The following is a 17,952-nucleotide window of genomic DNA, read 5'->3' on the forward strand; positions in this document are numbered from 1 at the left end:
AATGGCGTCTACGCCTCCTTACTACGCGCCGCGATTCAGCCCGGCCGCGCACCGCCCCCCGCCGCCGCCGTGACGGACAGGCGGCCGCACCAATGGGGGCGCGGCCCCCGGCGGGCGGTGCGGTGCGGCGCGGCGCGGGGCCGGGCCCGGCGGTGGCGGCCCCCGCGGCCGCGCTGAATGAGGGCAGGGCAGGCGGGAGGGCGGGGAGCGCCGGGGCGGGCCGCGGGGCCGTGGCGCTGGGCTGGCCGGGAGCCTGGCGGCGGCGGCTCCGGGGATGGTCCACGCACTGGCGCCGTCACGTGTTGTTCTCCTCGGAGTGAGCCTGAGTCGCGGCGGCCGGAGGGGGCTGGACTGGCGAGCGCGGCCCCCGCCGCCTGTTTTGGTGCGGGGCGCGGGGAAACTCCGTGAAGAAGCCGGCGGAGAGGGAGTCGCCGCGGCGGTGCCCGTTTCCCCGCCGGCCTGGGGTACGGGAGGGGGCCGCGCCGCCGGCCGCTGAGGCGCTGCCGCCTGGAATGAAGAGGAGGAGGAAGAGAGGATGTTCCTTCGGCACTCGGGCTGCCTCCCCTCCCGCCGCTGCCGGGCTGCGCCGCGTGTGGAAACGACACTTTCTCTGCCTAACGAGATGGGACTGAATGGGGTCGCCAGCCTCCTCCGCACGCACGAGCGGGAGCAGCAGCAGCAACCTCAGCGCTGATATTTGGGAAGCGGGAGGGTTGTGTTGCAGACGGCTTTTTTTTTGTTTGTTTGTTTTCTCTTTTTTGGGGGGAGGGGGGACAGGGGAGGAAAGCGGCGTGTATTTTTGGGTGCAAACCCCGGACTTTGCAAAACAATCTCCGCCCCCAAGAGGATATTTAATCTGCAACAGAAATCGCTACTCGCAGAGGCAAACTTGAGACGGTGAAGGGGTGCAGGGAGCGGAGTAAGGGGACCCCGCTCCCGGCCCCAGCGGAGCCCGACCCCTGCAAGGGAAGATGCGTTGCTCTTTCCCGGCGGCTGCTCCTGGGACGAGACTTTCGTCTGGACTGATCGGGACTGGACTTTTTAAGGACGCTCTTACCCATCTAAGGGCGATCTGGGCATAAACAGCAAAGCAAACTCTGATTTGGTGCTGGAAGCTGCCTCTGCCACTGAACAGCTGCTCTCACCCAGCTTCTGTCCCTTCCCTGTCCCGTTCTCAAAAGGATCCTGAGCTATTTTGCTTCTCTCTTTTTTTTTTTTAATTGTTGTTGCATGAATTTTATTTTAGGTGGTTGTTTTTTCTGGCTGGCTTGGCTGTTTTGGGGTCTTGCAGACTGCCAGCTGCAGTAACAGCTCCACCACCTCTGATCATGGCTAGCCCCACAGATAGTAGTGAGGGCTTCTTCTCAGATGTCAGAAAGGTGGGTTACTTGCGCAAACCCAAGAGCATGCATAAACGCTTTTTCGTGCTGAGGGCAGCCAGCGAGTCTGGACCCGCCCGGCTGGAGTATTACGAGAATGAGAAGAAATGGAGACACAAGTCAGGGGCCCCCAAGCGCTCCATCCCGCTGGAAAACTGCTTCAACATCAACAAACGGGCTGACTCCAAGAACAAGCACCTGGTGGCCCTCTATACCAAGGACGAGCACTTTGCCATTGCAGCTGACAGCGAGCCTGAACAGGAGAGCTGGTACCAAGCGCTGTTACAGTTGCACAACAGGGCCAAGGGCCACCACCACCTCCATCACCATCACCACCACCATCACAGTGATGTCACCTTTGGAGGCAGCAGCTCGGGATTGGGGGAGGCAGGTGAAGACAGCTATGGTGAGGTAGCCCCTGGCCCAGCTTTTAAGGAAGTTTGGCAAGTAATTCTGAAGCCTAAGGGCCTAGGCCAGACAAAGAACCTGATTGGCATCTACCGCCTGTGCCTGACTAACAAGACCATCAGCTTTGTGAAGCTGAATTCAGATGCGGCTGCTGTGGTGCTGCAGCTGCTCAATATCCGTCGCTGTGGTCACTCTGAGAACTTCTTCTTCATTGAGGTGGGGCGCTCAGCTGTCACTGGGCCTGGTGAGTTCTGGATGCAAGTGGATGACTCGGTGGTGGCACAGAACATGCATGAAACCATCCTGGAGGCCATGCGAGCCATGAGCGAGGAATTCCGGCCCCGCAGCAAGAGCCAGTCCTCCTCAAACTGTTCCAACCCCATCTCTGTGCCCCTTCGCAGCAGGCACCACGTCAACAACCCTCCACCCAGCCAAGTGGGGCTCAGTCGCCGGTCTAGGACTGAGAGCGTCACGGCCACCTCTCCTGCTGGTGGCGGTGGTGGAGGTACAAGTGGCAAACCCAGCTCTTTCCGGGTTCGAGCGTCAAGTGATGGGGAAGGCACAATGTCAAGGCCTGCCTCTGTGGATGGTAGCCCAGTTAGTCCCAGTGCCAATCGGACCCATTCGCATAGACACCGTGGCAACTCCAGGCTCCATCCTCCACTCAACCACAGCCGGTCCATCCCAATGCCTTCCTCACGCTGCTCTCCCTCAGCCACCAGTCCAGTCAGCCTGTCATCTAGCAGCACTAGTGGCCACGGCTCCACCTCAGAGTGCCTGTTTCCACGAAGGTCTAGCGCTTCAGTTTCCGGCTCCCCTAGTGATGGTGGATTTATTTCTTCTGATGAGTATGGTTCCAGCCCATGTGACTTTCGCAGCTCTTTTCGCAGTGTGACCCCAGATTCATTGGGGCACACCCCACCAGCTCGGGGCGATGAAGAGCTCAACTACATCTGCATGGGGGGGAAGGCCACCTCCTCCTGCTGCAGCCTGGCAGCCCCCAATGGCCACTTCATCCCACGCGCCTGCCACCCGCAGCAGCAGCCCCGCTACCCTAGTACGCTGTGCTGTCCTCGAGGTGGTAGCGAGGAGGTTGCTGACTTGGAGAAGGCATTCAGAAAGCGGACTCACTCTGCAGGCACTTCGCCCACCATCTCCCACCAGAAGACGCCCTCACAGTCTTCAGTGGCCTCCATTGAGGAGTACACCGAGATGCTGCCTTCTTATCCCTGTGGCGGCAGCCGGCTGCCCTCCTACCGGCACTCAGCTTTTGTGCCCACTCACTCCTACCCAGAGGAGTGTCTGGAGATGCACCACGTGGACAGTGGCCATCATCGGACCAACTCTGCTCCACACACAGATGACGGCTACATGCCCATGTCACCTGGCGTAGCCCCTGTGCCCAGTGGTGGAGGGCCTCCCAAGGGTGGTGACTACATGCCCATGAGTCCTAAGAGTGTGTCAGCCCCGCAGCAGATCATCAACCCTGGCAGGGGGGGCCGCCACCCTCCAGCCACAGTGGACTCCAACGGCTACATGATGATGTCCCCCAGTGGCAGCTATTCCCCTGACAGTGGCTCTGCAGGGTATGGCAAGATCTGGACGAATGGCACCAGCCACCACCCAAAACTCTCAGTGGAGAGCAATGAAGGGAAGCTCCCCTGCAGCGGCAGTGACTACATCAACATGTCCCCAGCCAGCGGCTCCACCACCAGCACCCCGCCTGACTGCTACTTCGGGGGCGTGGGTCAGCCAGGTGTTGAGGAGGCTGCGAACGCAGCCCACCATAAACTCATCTACTCCTACTTCTCGCTGCCACGCTCCTTCAAGCACGTGCACCGGCGGGGCGGCAGCGGACCAGCGGTTGCCAGGGAGGACAGCAGCCCCCAGCCCCGCGTCGCTCTCGGGTCTAGCCGCCTCCTTTACGCCGCTGAGGACTCATCCTCCTCCACCAGCAGCGACAGCCTGGGCGGCGGCGGCGGGGGCACCGAGGGCGGCCCCCCGCCGCAAGCGCAGCCGCCGCGCAAGGTGGACACGGCTGTGCAGACCAGGGGCCGCCTGGCGCGACCCACGCGCCTGTCGCTGGGCGGCCCCAAGGCCAGCACCCTGCCGCGGGCCCGCGAGCAGCCTCCGCTCCTCCTGCCCCCGGAGCCCAAGAGCCCCGGCGAGTACGTCAACATCGAGTTCGTTGCCGGCGAGAAGCCGGCCTTCCCTTCGGCCGCCCTGGGGCTGGACTTGCCGCCGCCGGCGGGTAACGAGAGTGCCGAGGAGTACATGAACATGGAGCTGGGGCCGTCACGTCCCCCCTGCCCCGCCGGCTTCGCCGCCGCGCGGGCGGCCCCCGCAACCCGGCCCGGCCGAGGCGCGGCCCCCGGCGGCCGGGACTACGTGACGATGCAGCTGGGGGGCGCCGCCGCCGCCGGGGGCTCCTGCTCGGACTGCGCCGACAGCCCTTCCCCCTGCTCGTCCGCCCTCCTGCTCAGCTACGCCGACATGCGGGCGGGCCGCTCCGCCGCCGAGAAGCCCCCGCCGGTGGCGACGACGGCATCCCCGGAGCTGCCGCGGCCGCCGGCCGAGCTGTCGGCTGCACCGCCGCGCTCCTCCTCCCTGCTCGGGGGCCCCGGCGCGGGCAGCGCCTTCACCCGCGTCAGCCTCAGCCCTGGCCGCAACCAGAGCGCCAAGGTGATCCGCGCCGACCCGCAGGGCGGCCGCCGGCGGCACAGCTCCGAGACCTTCTCGTCCACGCCGAGTGCCGCCCGCGGCGCGGCAGGCGGCGGCGGGCTCGGGACGCCCTTCCCCTGCGGCGGCGCGGGGGGCGCCGAGGAGGTGAAGCGCCACAGCTCGGCCTCCTTCGAGAACGTCTGGCTGCGGCCCGCCGCGGGGGAGGCGGCCGGCGCCCCCGCCGCCCGCCGGGAGCCAGGGACCGCGCCCGTCACGGAGAACGGGCTCAACTACATCGACCTGGACTTGGTAAAGGACTTCAGTCACCGCCGCCACCACCACCACCACCACCCCGCCGCCGAAGGCGCCGCGCTGCCGGGGGGCAAGCAGCAGCCGCCGCCGCCGAAGCCCCCTGGCCAGCCTCGCGGGACCGCCCACGCCGGCGACGACTTAAGCGCATATGCCAGCATCAGCTTCCAGAAGCGGGAGGAGATGTAGGAGCCGGGCTCCCGCCGGGGAAGGTGAGCCAGAGGCGAGGCGGGGGGAGTTGAAGGGCCCCAGGCGTCTTTGGGAGGGGTAAGGGCCGAGGGCTTACTGGTTGGTGACTTCTTCACCAGGGGACCGCCAGCTCGCGGTGTGGTACGGTGGGGCGGGCTGGCGGCGTGCAGCATCTTCCTCCGGCGAGGCTACGGGAAGTGCCACAGCCCGTTGAGTTGGTTACATTTGTGCCTTTTGGCCTTAAGATCTGCAGTGAGTTACAGTGGCAGAAGCATCCAGGAGCACAGCGTCCCTGTTCCCCAGCTGCCGGCCCTCACCTACTTGGGCAGGGGGAGTTGCTTCCAAAGCATGCCTGGATGCTCCTGTTCAGGTGGGGATATGATACTGTACTGTGTTGCCACATTACTTTTCAGAACTAAGTGTGCGTCAAAAGAGTGTGTGTGGGGCAGCGGGGGAGAAGAAAGTGACTTAGCTATTGTATGCAACTAGAAATAGGAAACTCCTGCTGTAGTCCTAGTTTGGTCAGTAATCACTCTTGTGGCCAAGGGTAAAACACTCAACCATGCCAGCTTTTGCGTTTTCATAAGCAGAACATGGCTTAACAGCATCTACCTGTAAGGGCTGTGATGAGTGTTAATTCAGTTTGGTTTGGAAGGTGCTTTGAATTTGTAAACAGACTTCAAAGCCTTCAGAGCATTGTATCTGTCACTTGTGTTTCAGCTGATACAGAATGTGGCTGTCCCATGCTCACAGCAGCGTTATAAACTGCATAAGAAATGAGTTGTATGAACTGTGTCTTTGGCATTGACTGATGTGTTCTATTTTCCCTTGAAGCTTTTCATTTTTAATTTGGTGAAAACTTCTGCCAGACTATTGGACATTGATTACAGGTGTTTAAGATGAGTAGGAGCATTGTTGGAGGCAACTTGATGTTTCTGCTATGTGGGAACTTCATGTAGCACATAACAAATACATCTTGTTTGGAGCTGACAAAGTGCAGTGCACCTCTATGGGTCTCTTCATGAAAGGTGAAGACTGTTTTGGTGCAGCCATGCACTAGTAGATAGCTACCCAGTTCATTGTGTTGGGACACTTGATTTTAGCAGTGCACATCTAGTACATTGCTTCTATACACGAGCAACAGCAATCACAGTAGTTTTAAGTAGTTATTTTGAATGCTTGCATTCACATTAGGGGGTGAATCTCACAGCACTATTTACATCGTTAAGAGGAATGAATTTACTATTTGTATTGCTAGTTCACTTGGCTCAAGGGAATGCTGAAGGCTGGTCTTGTTACAATGCCTGCGATTGTATATTTGCCATGTTTATATGTTTTTCCATCCTTATAACCTCAACAAAAGCAAAACGATCTCTTAGCATTGGCTACTTAGCACTTGCTACTGTTGCCAGTTAGAGCAATGCAGTATTAGCTGTTACTATTATGTGACTTTAGAACATCAGGTCAATTTCAAAGTTGGAGGTAAGGTTCAAGACCAGTGCAGCTATTGCTGGTCTGTTTCAAATGGTAACTGGTAGGAAGTGATTTTTTTTTTTTGATATCTGACAGGAATGTGCTGGCTGTCAGAATACTTTGTCTGTTACCAGACTAACAGAGCCACACCTTTTCTCTGCTCTGGGATGTGCTTGCAAGAGCCTATCTAGACTTACCTTGAGAATCTGTATCTGCCTAGGACAGCATTGGTGATATGAACTATTCATAAGGGGATTTTTGACAGAGGATGCAGCATGTTGTGCTTTGAGTTATATTGCTAGAAGCATCACTCACCCCCTGCCCATCCTTTTGTGTGCTAGGATTGGAGGAGCAAGCATATGGATATCAGCATATGGATAAATAATAAACGTGTGCAAGAGTATGAGAATGCAAGTCTGGGGGGAAGCAATGTCATAGCTGTTCATGCATTTATCTTTTTTTTTCAAATTCACTGATTAATTTTCCTGTGGACAACTTATTTAAATGAATCTAGCGTGTCATCTTCAGTTTTAAAGCTGTGACAATGTTTTCCATCACAGTGGTAGGTAGATACCTGCTGTATCTACCTGTATGCACTGTTCAGTGGTGGATGAGGATGGTGAAGACCTGATATAAGAACATGCTGGAAAATACTATGCAGATTTTTTTTTTTTCAGAGCAGTGTTGTGAAAGGTAGTGTCTAATAGAGTAGTTGCTGTTTGAAGTTGGTTCCTATTTCTCAAAATTAAGGTTGGACTGAATAAGCATATCTTCTTCTGGGAGGCAGGGAAAGAGTTAGGGTATAATTATATGGGAGTTTGTAGCCCTGGATCTTCCCTTTCCCTTCCCACTACAAAGCTGTGTTAGTTGCTTGTAGCTTTCTCAGCATTAACCCTATGGACTCGTATTTCCCAGGCTAGATTTTTCACCATCAGCTGAAACTTTCCTACAGAATGCAGCCCCACTGCCTTGTCTGTTGTGTGTTAAGGGGGAAAAACTCCCATTATTTTGTTCTGTCTTAAGCTATTTCTACAGCTCTTTTTTTGACGTGTCTTTGTGTGGTTCTTTGCTTTGGAGGTGGAACTTAGGTTTGGCAGGGGAATTGGTCCATGTAGGTTGTACTTCATGCCATTCTTGAGAAAATTTGCCTGGAGGTGAGTGATTTACAGGCCTGCAAACAGTCTATTTGCACATGCCTGAAAAGTTACTGAGCACCTAAATCAGCCTCCTGAAAACTCTATGTGCAGTGAGGGTGCTCTGGTTCCCTGAAGCTTTGTGTGCCCTTTCTTTGCAGTGAGCAGCCAAGCAGGCTTGTGTTGCCTCTGCCAGCATCCCCTGTGCTCCTGGCAGCTGAGGCTCTTGAGGCTCTGGCTGAGAGTGGGAAGGCTGTGGCAGTTGTTTCTCCTGTCAGTGTCTGAACAATGCAAAAAAAAGAGGAAAAGCTACTTGGTATGTTTTCAAGTACAGCAGAGAGGAGAGAACATCTGGACCTGGGAAAGGAGAGGTGAAGCTACAGGTATCAGAACAAGGGACGGAGAAGGCTTTGTTAAGTACCCTTTCTTTGCTATTCATTGTTTTCATGGTTATTATTTCCACTTTTATTCTCACAAGTGCCAAAGGGGACTGCATGTGCTCTTTTTTTGCCCCCCCCCCCCCCCTCCATAGAGCAGCCTTCCACTCCACCTCAAAGGCCAAATTATCTAGATATTTCTTGGTTTATCCATTTTGGAGTTTTATTCCAGACTACAAGACTAGAACTCTGAATATTGGCCATTTGTCTCCTAATGGGTTAAAATGATTGTTGCTGCTTTGCTGCTCGGTAGCTAACTCCTCTCCTCTTGCCTGCTCCCCTGTTCTCCTCCCCAGCCACCACCAAGTTGCTCAGGGACTCTATTCTGAAGTGTTTTTAACCTTTTTCAAGTATATTTATTTCTCCTAACATTAAAGATACTGGGTGAAATAATCATGTTGTTTTCCAAATTGAGTTAAAGCCCATTTCTCTTGCACTCACAGCATTGCTTTGCACTCTCCAATCCCATTGCCTTCCCTCTCATATTCTTGGCTGTTTCCTAACAACTTTCCCTGTCCTTGCTTTTCAAGCCCACTTCTCTCATCCTGTTAAAAGTGCAGCAGTTTCAATGCATTCCCTGCATGCTCCTCTACTCAAAGGCTTGCTGTTACTTCAGAGAATTGGGTATTGTTGTGTGTGCCTAGCTTGGATCCTCTGTTGAGTGGACTTTTATGCTGTAGCTGGAAGACCACATTGCTGCAGTGGCTAAATCATGCTGGGAAACAGTGTCCTATGACATAGAGAAAGTGAGACTAGATAAGAGCTAGGCAGAAGGGAGAGCAGGGTTGCTGTAAGGTGTTTTTCTCTTGCTTAGGGTTTTGCATGCACAGATGTGGTGGGTTGACCCTGTCTGGATGCTAGGTGCTCACCAAAACTGCTTTATCTCTCCCCTCCTAATCAGATTCTTTAGGCAGCTGGGAAAATTCTTGGGATTGCTGGCCTTCCTGGCTGTCATTCTCATGGGGGACTTCAGCCTGCTGAATGTCTGCTGGGAATACAACACAGGAGAGAGGAGACAGTCCAGGAGGTTTCTGAAATGTGTGGAAGATAACTTCCTCAAGCAGCTGCTGAGAGAGCCTAAGAAGGAAGGCGCCTTGCTGGATCTGGTGTTCACAAACAAAGAAGGTCTGGTGGGGGATATGATGGTTGGAGGTTGCCTAGGGTGTAGTGATCACTAAATGACTGAATTCTCAATCCTCAGAGAAGCAAGGAGGGGGATCAGCAGAACTACCACCTTAGATGTCCAGAGGGCAGACTTTGAATTGTTTAGAGAGTTGGTAGCCAATGTCCCTTGGGAGACAGTCCTGAAAGGCAAAGGACTCCAGGAAAGCTGGACAGTCTTCAAGAAGGAAATCTTAAAAGTGCAGTATCACACTGATCCCATGTGCAGGAAGGTGAGCCAGCAGGGCAGAAGACCACCCTGGCTGAACAGGGAGTTTCTGCTGGAGCTCAGGAAGAAAAAGAGAATCTATGATCTCTGGAAAAAAGGTCAGGCAACCCAGGAGAGCTACAAGGCTGTGGTGAGGATATGTAGGGAGAAAATTAGAAGGGCCAAGGCTCAACTAGAAGTTAAGCTGGCCACTACTGTAAAAGACAATAAGAAAGCATCAAAAGGAGATCTAAGGGATATCTTCCCCCTTTAATGGATGAAGGGGGAAACCTAGTGAGCAAGGATTAGGAAAAAGCTGAGATACTTAATGCTTTCTTTGCCTCCATCTTCAATACTAAAGCCAGCTCTTGTCTGGGCACACATCCACTAGAACTGGAAGATGGGGATGGGGGACAGGCTGAAGCTGCCTTGGTACAAGGGGAAATGGTGTGGGAACCTGCTGCTCCACCTCAACACACGTAAGTCAATGGGGCCAGAGGGAATCCACCCGAGGGTGCTGAGGGAGCTGGCGGAAGTGCTTGCTGAGCCACTCTTCATCATCTACCAGCAGTCCTGGCTCACCAGGGAGCTCCAGGGACTGGAGGATGGCAAATGTGGCACCAATCTATAAGGAGGGTCCGAAGGAGGATCCTGGGAACTACATTCCTGTCAGCCGGACCTCAATGCCGCGGGAGGTTATGGAACAGATTATCCTGAGTGCTATCCTGAGGCACATGCAGGATAACCAAGGATTCAGGCCCAGCAAACATGACTTTGTGAAGGGCAGATCCTATTTGGACAATCCGATCTCCTTCTATGATAAGATGACCTGTTTAGTGGATGAGGGAAAGGCTATGCATGTGGTCTTCCTGGACTTCAGTAAAGCCTTTGACACAATCTCTCACAGCATCCTCTTGGAGAAACTGGCTGCCCATGGCTTGGATGGACCTACTCTGTGATGGGTGAAAAACTACCTGGATGGCCAGGCCCAGAGAGTCTTAGTGAATGGAGTTGAATCCAGTTGGTGGCTGGTCACCAGTGGTGTTCCCCAAGGCTCGGTGCTGGGGCCTGTTCTGTTTAATGTCTGTACCAGTGATCTGGATGAGGGGATTGAGTGCATCCTCAGTATATTCTGAGATGACATCAAGCTAGGCGGGTTTGTAGACCTGCTTGAGGACAAGAAGGCCCTTCAGAGGGACCTGGACAGGCTAAATACATGGGCCAAGGCCAATTGCATGAGGTTCAACAAGGCCAAGGGCTGGGTCCTGCACTTAGGCCACAACAACTCCAGGCAATGCTACAGGCTTGGGATAGAGCAGCGTGAGAGCTGTCTTGTCGAAAAGGACCTGGGGGTGTTAATCAACAGACAGCTGAACGTGAGCCAACAGTGTACCCAGTTGTCAAGAAGGCCAATGACATCTTGGCTTGTATCAAAAATATTGTGACCAGGAGGACTGAGGAGATGACTGTTCCCTTGTACTCAGCACAGGTGAGGCTGCACCTCAAATACTGTGTCCAGTTCTGGGCTCCTCACTACTAGAGAGATGTTGAGATGTTGGAATATGTCCAGAGATGGGCAACGAAGCTGGTGAAAGGTCTGGAGAACAGGTCTTATGAGGAGTGTCTGAAGCAGCTGGGGATATTAGCCTAGAGAAGAGGAGGCTGAGAGGAGACATGATCACTCTCTACAACTACCTGAAAGGGGAGTTGTAGTAAGGTGGGAGTCAATCTCTTCTCTCCAGTCATGAATGATAGAACACAAGGAAATGTGTTCAAGTTGTGCCAGGGGAGGTTTAGATTGGACATTAGGAAGAGCTTTTTTATGTAGAGGTTTGTTAAGCATTGGAATGGGCTGCCCAGAGAGGTGGTGGAGTCATCATCCCTCCTAGAGATACGGAGAAAGTATGTAGATGAAGTACTGAGGGATATGGTTTAGTTTAGTGCTGTACTTGGCAGTGTAAGGTTAGTGATTGGACTTGATGATCATAAAGATCTTTTCCAACTGTAACGATTCTATGATCTGATCAGGGGAGAGAAAATATAATGAAGGCTTATGGGTCAAGATAAGTACAGGGAGAGAGCACTCACCAATTACTGTTACAGGCAAAACAGACTCAACTCAGGGAAGTTAGTTTTATTTATTGCCAATCAAATCAGAGTACAAAATGAGAAATAACACCTAAATCTGAAAATACCTTCCCCCACCTCTGTCTTCCTCCAGGCTTATCTTCACTTTCAATTTTCTGTCTCCTATCCTGTGGCCAGTGCCAGGAGATGGGCAATGGGGGTTGTATTCAGTTCATCAGAAGTTGTCTCTGCTGCTCCTCACTCCTCAAGGGGAAGTTTTCTCACACTCTTCACCTGCTCAGGTGTGAGGTCCCTCCTACAGGAGACAGTCCTCCCCAGATTTCTCCAACATGAATCCTTCCCATGGGCTTCAGTTCTTCATGAACTACTCCAGCAGTTCCCATAGGGTCCAGACCTTCAGGAGCAGACTGCTCCAGTGTGGATCCCCTACAGGGGCACAAGTCCTGACAGCAAACCTGCTCCAGCCTGGGGTCCTCTCTGTGTGTGTTCACTAGTCCTGCCAGGAGCTGCTTCAACATAGGCTTCCCATGGGATCACAGTCTCCAGCTGGCATTGGCTCTATCAGAGAGATATCTTCTAGCAGCTTCTCACAGAAGCCACTACTTTATCTCCCTAATACCAGACAGTTGCCACTCAAACCCAATGCAGTAGATGAGCAACTATTGTGGATGTACTGTGCATCTTGCTTTTGGAATTGCTGGGGGAAGGCAGTGGCTCCTAGAAGGAGCAGGAGTTTTGAAGATGAACCACTGATAACTTGTGTTCTCAGTATATAGTAAAAAAAATATTCCAAAAAGGAAACCATTAGACATTGTCTCTGGAGAAACAGGAAAGGCTGTAGTAGGATATAGTAGCATGAATCCAGGTATGTGGCTTTGATCTTTGGAGCTTCAAAGTAAAGCCATTATTCTCTTGCCTCATTTCCATTTTCTGATGAGTCTGAGAACTTGTGAAAGTGAGTGCTAATAACACCAAATAAAATATGTGTATTGTGAACAAGTAGTAACTTGGATCACTCGCAGCTTTAATGATGCCTATTTTACCTAGTGCTTGGGTGGTTTGGTGTTTGTTTTTTTTGGTGATGTAAGAAAATGGAGTGTAGTATAATGGGAATACAGCACAATGACATCTATATGGTGGTTATACCTTTTGTCTGGTTGCAGCTAAAGCAAAGCCCTACTAAGGGGAAGAGCTAAACATTTGTTTAGTTCTCGTGAAAATACACGTGATGGTAAATAGAAAATTACTCATGTAATGCTTGCATAATGTATCTGGATTTTTTTTTATTGTTGTTGAGGTATGGATTGCTTTTTTTTCATTTTATTGTTTTAGTAGTTTACAATAGGGTTTTATGTTTCCTCAAATTAAAAACTTAAGGTGGAACAACTGAAACACAATAAATGCCAAAACAAGGTATATACAATTAAATTTCCTGGGGGAAGTTCTAGACTGAAAGAACAGAAGTTTCTGTCATTTTGGATCAACATCAAGGTAAATACTAGTAAGTTGTGAAAGTTTTCTGTGCTTTGTGGTTATTACTGTAGATAAACCATTTCCTACTGTATGCTCAAACTAACTTTTCCTTATACCTAATTGTTTATCAAAATTGAGCCTATGTCTCCACATACTTGTGTATTTATAGTTCTTCTGCTAAAAATTTGAACTATATGACTAATTCAATTGATTATTAAGTACTATTTGGACTCCTTTAGCACGTAGGTTTCATATTTAATCAGTGTTTAAACTGATTTCCAAATGTGGTTTAAGTTTGAAAATGAAACGGGACATTACAGGGCAAGGATGATGTTCATTTTTAACTAGCGACTATGGAGAGATCATATGTTTCCTTAGATAATATTTGTAAATAGAGAATTACGCTCTTATGTAAAATGCAGCAAGCAGCTATGGAGTGGGAATATTGTTTGACCAATAACTTCATATGTTGCATTGTTCTAGGAATGCTTTATAGTAGCTGAAATTTTGCTATTCGTTAGGACTATGCAGTTTTCATGACTTTATAAATACATAAGTACTGAAAGTAAAATGTACTTCAATATTCTTTTGATCAAGTTGCAGTAACTGTGAAGGAAGTGGGGTGTTTTTTCCCAGTTTGTTGAAGCAATGAAAGTGGATCTGTTCAAAACAAATTTGACCTCTTTGCCAAATTTAATTGAATGCTGACATGTGATGATGGGGAATTAAGAGATACAGATTGGAGAATAGTTGTAGAAACAATTAATGGGAGGAAGATGGACATGAGAGAGAGAAATGAGGGGACACAGAAGCTGACGTTTGATGATGTGGGTGGAGAGAGTTGTAAGATGTTCATAATCTGAAGGGAGTTGATATGGTGGTATATGAAATTTTGAAGATGAGTATCGAGAAATGTGGACACCTTGGGTATATACAGAGAGCTTATTCTAGAGGCATTCATTTTGCATGGTACTGCAGTTTTCTAAAGTTTTTTTCCTTCTGTATTTTTATGTTTATTATCAGGATAAGCATTCTGTTTAGAAAGCATGTGTGTTCCTTAATTGTGATGAGATGTTTTTAAAAAAATTGAGTATTCTGCTGACTCTAAAAGGATGATGTGCACAGTAAAGTAAGCTGAATTTGCCTTCAGCTCTCCTTTCTTGAGTTCTTTGTCTCCTAGCATTCTCATCATAGTCACAGCAGTAAACCACAGGTAGGAATCTGAATTAAGCACAGCATAAATAAAAATGAGTGAATTTTAATGTTAATCTCCTCTGTTTTTATGAAATACATATAATGAAAGGAGAATTGAGTTTACACAGTGGATTGTTTTTAACTGCAGTATTTTCTTCTTTACACTCTACTACTTGGACAGTTATAAATTTGATTAAAAATGAGCTTCATTAGTTTCATAATTTGTCTTATAGGTATCGCTTTCCTTTAAATTTTTTAATTTAAAAAATATATAGTAAAGAGAAATTTCAAATGGCAAAATGACTGTGGTGTGTTACAGTAGATCTCATGTTTTTCATTTTGTAGTAACAGCTGCAACACAAAGACACTAATATTAACATAGTTCTGAGTTCACAATTTCTCAGAATGCTAAAAACTGGCTTTTGGTCCTCTGTGTGTAATCTGATATGTTAAAGTACTTATTCATAAAAGTAAACAGCATTATTCTAGTTTTACATCATTAGGGATTTTTGATAAATGATGATTGTGATGATTATTATGTTGAATACATGAGATAGAGGTACTAAAGGAGAGGCATTGGCAACTTCAAAAAAAAAATCTGAGGTTAAACAGCTTTACTCTCCACTTACAGAAATGATGGGAAATAAAAAAGCCAAGGTGCGAACAGATAAAGGAGATTTAAATAAGCCTAACACTCTTAACTAACTAAAAGATGTCTTGATATATATCTCTCTGATCATGTTTGACATATCTGGGTCATGTTAACTGAAGACTATTATTAGAGATTTAACCTTGGATAATTGCAAAGAGTATTTTCTTTAGAGTAGCTTTTGATCAGGTAGGTGAGACAGTAAAAGTTTGTGTGTATTCAACTGTTGTGATAATTTGGGGAGTCTAGTTAGAAGATCTAGTGTCAGCCAGTCTGAGCTGGAAGCTGAAACATACTGTTCCCATGGTGTATCACAGACAGTTTGCCTGTGTACATTTTGTTAACTGTTGTAGAATTTTTTTTTTTTTTAAGCTGGGGATGTGGAAGAAATGACTTGTGAAGTTTTCGAGTAAGATACATTTCAGAAAGAATGGAGTTATGTTGTACACTTTACAGCTAGTAGAGCTAAGTGTACCTGTAAGTTTGAACTGTACCTGTACATTTGAACTGTGTGATAATACATGTTACAAAATGCAGGAATGTTGTAGTCTGGGAACATTTACGGCTTTAATTGACTGTGGTTTTTCTCTTCCTGCCCTCACACCTCCTGGTCTCTGTAGATCGGATATTTGTAACCCGCTGTGGCACCTAAGCATTGGATGAGCTGTCTTTGAAACATAGAATCTATGTGAACAGAAAAAAAATGTGAATTATCTGTCAGCCTTGGTTCCTGTCCAATTTCAGCAGTCTGGCTTTCACTGTGATGCGCAAATATTTGTTAAGACCTAACTATGGGGCAGGAACTCTGTAAGCTGGCTTTGTCATTCAGTAAAATATGTAACTAGTCTGTGCACAGGAACTTTCCTTCAATGGCACAGTTCCCTGAAAGAGTAAAAATCTCAAGCATGTGGAGGAGACTAAGCCAATCCAACCCAAAGAAACCTTTCATTCTTCTCACAAGATACTGGATGTCTGTAAATCACTAGTAATATCCACATTTAAATATTGTGCCCAGAGTTATGGGTAAGACATGTTTTGGTCAAGAGAGTAAAAGAACCTCAAAGTGTAGATGGGAGGTAGAAGATTGACTTTGTTGCTCCTCTTATGGCATACCTCAGCTGCATTCTCGCTGTTTATCAGTTTGTAAGTGACATCAGAAGAGTGGAAGGGAGGTGGGAAGGCTGAAACGCTGTGTCTGAGTCTGTGACTTCAGTTCCAACTTAAGCTTTCCATACCCTGTGCTGTGCATGAGAGATGCAAAAAGGCATCTAGAGGGACAACTGATATGCATTAGTGAGGGAATCTTTTAGATTAAAATGCTGGATGGTATTTCATCTTCAGCATAGCTGGCCTTCATTTTGAACAGAAGATTGCTGCACTAAAAAATGAAATTTTAACCCCTAGTGAACAGGGGAGCAACAGGGGAGACCTCAACTCCAGAGACAAAGTCAGAGCTCAGAAGCTCTCTGTAGCTGTTGCATGCCAGGGAAGTGCTGCTGCCCAGCCATAAGTAATGCTTAGTCACTTTGCTTAAATACTTTGAAAATTACTAGAGCAAGGAGACTGGTTTTTCAGCAAGTTCCCAGTACAGTTTGATGACTCCTATGCAACTGGTCGGCAAGATGTTTGGGAGTCAGTCAGCAGTGATGTATATGCTATGCAACAGCCTTCATACTAATATTAAAAAATGAAAAAAGTGTCATTCCTGGAGAGGATACAGAAGCAACAGAAAGTCTTTTGCTGCACCTATGCCTGCATGTCATAGGAGTGGTAGAGTCTGCTACATTCCGTGGCATGGTACAATGTGCTTTTTCATAGTACTTGCTTTCTAATGATGATACCTAGAGAAATAAAGTTTGGGTGCTTTTGCTGAAATGATGGCTGTTCTTCCAACTCTTGCAGGCACTGTAGGTAAAGAGAGATGTTGGCTGAACAGTCTTGGAAAGATTAGATTAGTTTTCATTTCCTCATAAAATTTTGTGTTGTCATAATTACTGATTGCCCTCCTGTAATTCCTGATCACAAATTCTGAATTACTTGTTACTTCAGAACAGCAAAATGTAGCATTTGTGGAGCAGAATGTTATGGAATAAATAAGGAAATAAACTAACAAGTTATTCAATCAGTTGAGGCTAAGACAATGTTATCTTTTTTCTTTTCCTGCTTTGGAATATATCCATGAGAAGTCTTCTTTCATTGTAGAGTTGTATTTCATGAAGTGACCCACAGCAGGTAGCCCAGCTGCAGAGTCCATGAAAGAAGGTGGGCAGTGCAGCTTGCCCAGGGGATTTGAAATGACTAGTGGATGTCAGTAATGTATTGCTTGTTTTTGTGAAGGAAGATCTCATATGACGATGGCATGAAGAAGAAAATGAGCAATACTCACCTTTTCCTCTTTTTTACTTTGCTTTTGAAACAGGCACTTTTTTAAGCTAATGGGAACTAAAGTGCAGAATACTAAGTATTTATTACCCTTTGAAGAACAAAAGGAAGTGCATGACTACTAATTAGTTAATTGCTTGATCACATACATAAAATTAAATATAGGTAAGGAAGCTGTAGCATTTCTAAAGCTTAGGTATACTGAAAACCATTAGTTACAAAGGAAGCTTGCTGTCTCCTCTGTGTGTATGAGGAATCTCAAAAAGTAGGCTGACTGGGACATCCAGGGTGTGGTCCAGCAAGGTGTTTGGGCAGATTTAAACAGCTTGTTTTACAGAAGAAGGTGGTCTCACCCCAGCAGCCTTATACTCTGTGCTCCCGCTGTTTCCCTGTGCCAGTTCCATACAAGTAAATGGCAACTATAGTTAGGCTGACACATTATCTAGTAATTGTTTATATTTCCTCATTTTGCACATTATGGCATTCAGATTTCTGAGAAAAAGCAAAGTAAAATGTATAAAGAGGAATTTAGTTTATTTAGGAAGCTGTAGGTTGAAACTGTAAATATTTTTTCTTATTGAAAGGTAATATTTGGTCTAGCATCGGTATTTTGGAAATAAACTTGTATTTTGTTGACTTTATCATCATCTGGTGAACCTGTGTAGGATGTTCTTGAATTCCTTGGATATCTCGATATGAGTGGATAGCTATGGGTAATTTACCTCTATCTTACCAGTTTGAGATGAAAACAGAGTCAGGTGAAACTAAATACAAGAGCAGTTATGGAAACCAAACAGCTCCACATCAC

General features: G+C 48.2%; 1 protein-coding gene across 2 annotated transcripts in view; it reads left to right on the forward strand.

The window, feature by feature from the left end:
- The first annotated feature begins 774 nt into the window (after positions 1-774).
- IRS1 (insulin receptor substrate 1) overlaps positions 775-17,952 on the forward strand; it is a 60,817-nt gene continuing 43,639 nt past the window's right edge. For both annotated transcript variants that reach the window (XM_062005597.1, XM_062005596.1), the window contains exon 1: positions 775-4,969. In XM_062005597.1, the coding sequence (XP_061861581.1) occupies positions 1,329-4,946 (3,618 nt within the window). In that variant the 5' untranslated portion in view covers positions 775-1,328 and the 3' untranslated portion in view covers positions 4,947-4,969. The remainder of the gene's footprint in view (positions 4,970-17,952) is intronic.

Source organism: Colius striatus, chromosome 12, assembly GCF_028858725.1.
Source record: "Colius striatus isolate bColStr4 chromosome 12, bColStr4.1.hap1, whole genome shotgun sequence".
Taxonomy (NCBI): domain Eukaryota; kingdom Metazoa; phylum Chordata; class Aves; order Coliiformes; family Coliidae; genus Colius; species Colius striatus.